The following is a 3,137-nucleotide window of genomic DNA, read 5'->3' as shown; positions in this document are numbered from 1 at the left end:
ATATATATATATATATAAACCTTTTCTTTATTTAAATAAAGGGAAAAGGCTCAAAAATGCCCTTAACGTATTAGAAATTGTTCAAAAATGCCCTCCTTCCATCTTTTGGTTTAAAAATGCCCTTAATGTTATGTTTAGGTTCAAAAATGCCCTTTAGTTAACAGAAATATGACATGGAATTTAACAAAATAAATGGTCAATTTACATTGGTCCACGTCAAATAAAAAGCCCTACCCAAATCCAAACCCAAACCCGTTTCACTGGTGAAAAATATTAAAGCTAGAAGTCTTACAGAATGCCTTTTTGCTGAAACTCTATTCTATCAGTTTTCACAAAATCCACAACTATGCTCGTGGAAGTGCTTGAAGCCACTCTTCCCTACTAATTCTTTGAAGAATAAGAGTCAAAACATTGTTTAATAGATTTTCTTTAGCGAAAATAGTAATCGATATTGCATTATGCCCATCAAAAATCTATTCAAGAGAAACCAAAATTTAGCAAATTCATGCAAGAAAACTGATGCTATAGCTATATCATAGGCAATTAACAGATTTACTAAAGCATATGTGATAAAGTTACTACGAAAACTAAAAAAGAGGTCAATGAAATCCTCTAATAATCAGGCTTAATCAAGAAATAGTCTTCCCCTCTCTTTGCCAAAGCACCGAAATCGTTTTTTGCTTCATCCACCTAATTTCCGCCTCACTCATTCTTTCACTCTCTGTTCCGACACTATTCAAATTCTAATTCCCCAATTTCGAAAAACAAAACATAATCCCTCAAGGAACGGGTAAAAGATGCAAAGACTAATCAAAAACGGTTTTGGGTTTAGCTAATTGGGTGGGTCTTTTTATTTGAAAAAAAAATGATGTGGACCAATGAAATTGATCATTTGTTTTGTTAAATTTCATGTTATATTTCTGTTAACTTAAGGGTATTTTTGAACCTAAACAAACGTTAAGGGCATTTTTAAATCAATAGGTGGAAGGAGGGCATTTTTGAATCATTTCTAATACGTTAAGGGCATTTTTGAGCCTTTTAAATCGTTGGATATTCTTGATGATTTTTTTTTTTGAATATTCTTATTTAAAATTCTGGTTCTGTGTACATATACTACTAGTATTAATTACTACCGGATGTTCATACATTATTTAGGTTACAAGTAGAATATTTAGTTGTTTTTTAATAAATTCGGCGTAGGGGAAGGGGAATTGGCCCGGAGAGGGGATTATAACGTGGAGAATTATTTTTTAATTAGTTTCTAATTTTTCTTGTTCTATTTTCAAAATCCTTTTCAACTAGCAACGAATGGAGAAGCAGATCGAAGATCTAGTTCTTTACTATATTTTATTCTGATCCCTTTAAAGTATTTGCATTTTACTGAATAAAGTAATAACAAGTGTAACAAATAGAGTCATAAAATAATACACGCTTCATTTTAAGGAACAATATAACTAATTATTAATATTAGAGGAGACATGACGAGTACAAGAGCAGACAGAATTCAAATGATTCCTTCCGTAGGTAATTAATATAGACTCAGCGTTTAAAATTTAATTGGACAGAGAAATTAAATATACAACTTGAATTAAATATTTAAAAAGGCAGGTTCCAAGGCCAATTATTTGTACTTTTCCTGTCTGCTTATTGACGTTTGTTACTTCAATGAAGTGTTAGGTTTTGCATCCTGCATGAACATATAGAGAAAAATAATTAGAATAAGTTAGCCAAATAAAATTTGGACTAAAGTTAACATATATATATTCATGCAAAACGATGTTGGTGTACTATCGTGTTAGAATCAATTTATGTGTGCACATCAACTATTCAATTGCAGATCTATTATCTATCATCACTATAAATATATTTGTTTATATAGTACTTTGTAAAATAAATATAGTATTAAATTTAGATGAACCTAGCCATCGAGAGTAGATTACATTTGTCCCATGGTGTGTCCCTATTAGGATGCTCGTGTTAGGAATGTGTAATACGTAGATATGTTCCATATTGTGAAGGTGGCCCCTCAACCTAACCCTACTACCCCCCACCACTGTTTTTTTGTTGAATTAATTAAGGGGTGATGTATGATAGTTGCCTTATTGTTTTTACATTAGATAAAACTAACTGTTTTTAATTAGATTATGACATCACTTTACAAAGCACTAGTATCTTTTAATGTTAGTCATAACCTGCATGGTTTTGAGGTAATGTGGAATACCACATACATTTTTTTTGGTCCTATAGTGCATAACACATTACTAGCCATATAATAATGTTAGTCATATAACTTAAATTCGTTGGAAGATAGATTGATGGAGCATACCTTTAGTAAGAATAATGTTAGTCAGAGGTGGTTCCTCCAGTAGTTTTGTATTTGGGGAAGGGCACCATACCATGGTCAATAAAAAAAATATCCCTTAAAAGGATTTCATAGTGTCGTTTCACTTCTTCAGCAGTCTTGCCTCCAACTGCTTTAGCAACATTGGACCAACGATCGCGAGTTTCCTTGTCATACACAGCCAATGCCTTCTCAAACGCCTTGTTTTGTTTATCGGTCCATGATCCTGAAGAACCGTGTTGAGATGACATTGAACTCATAATGATATTTGTTAATTATCACAAGTTGTGAAAAATGTTGAAACAGAGATAGCAAGAGCCAAAGAAGAAGAGACTAAGCAGAGTTGGTATGTTGTGAAAACAGAGTTGGCAAAGGGCTGTTTATAAAGGGAGGGAGAATGCACCTACTAGTGTGTGGTATCAATTATCATAGTCAATAAAGTTAAGTAAAAATAGTTGGAGATCAAATATTTACTAGGTACCTAGTGGGAAATAGTAGTATATCGGTGAAATAGTCAAAGTGCAAACAAGTTGGCGCGTTATCAAGAAAGGGGAAAAGGGGTGAAAGTGGGCCCAAAAAATTATTGCAAAGAATTTTGGTGATTTGTATTCTTAGGAACCACAAGAAGAGATGGAGAAAGAACATTCACATAAATATGAGCATGAAGAATCAGTATCCCCCAAACAAATTTTCAATTTTAGTTACACCTCTTTCATTTCAAAGGAGCCACATAAATTAAAGTATACTCAAAATCTAATAAGTTTTAGTTACTAGTCCTTTTCTATCACATATAGCA

The 3,137-nt window shown here is 32.5% G+C and overlaps 1 protein-coding gene across 1 annotated transcript; it reads right to left on the bottom strand.

Annotated features, from left to right (window-relative positions):
• Positions 1-1,436: 1,436 nt before the first annotated feature.
• Positions 1,437-2,690, bottom strand: LOC125865904 (protein RADIALIS-like 1). Its single transcript, XM_049546167.1, has 2 exons — positions 2,327-2,690; positions 1,437-1,687 (listed from the first exon to the last, which is right to left on the bottom strand). The coding sequence occupies exon 1, from the start codon at positions 2,599-2,601 to the stop codon at positions 2,344-2,346; it is 258 nt and encodes an 85-aa protein (XP_049402124.1). The 5' UTR covers positions 2,602-2,690; the 3' UTR covers positions 1,437-1,687; positions 2,327-2,343.
• Between the last annotated feature and the right edge of the window lie 447 nt (positions 2,691-3,137).

Source organism: Solanum stenotomum, chromosome 5 (assembly GCF_019186545.1).
Source record: "Solanum stenotomum isolate F172 chromosome 5, ASM1918654v1, whole genome shotgun sequence".
Lineage (NCBI taxonomy): Eukaryota > Viridiplantae > Streptophyta > Magnoliopsida > Solanales > Solanaceae > Solanum > Solanum stenotomum.
The sequence above is the reverse complement of the archived record's forward strand: the minus strand, read 5'-3'. Positions and strand labels throughout refer to the sequence as shown.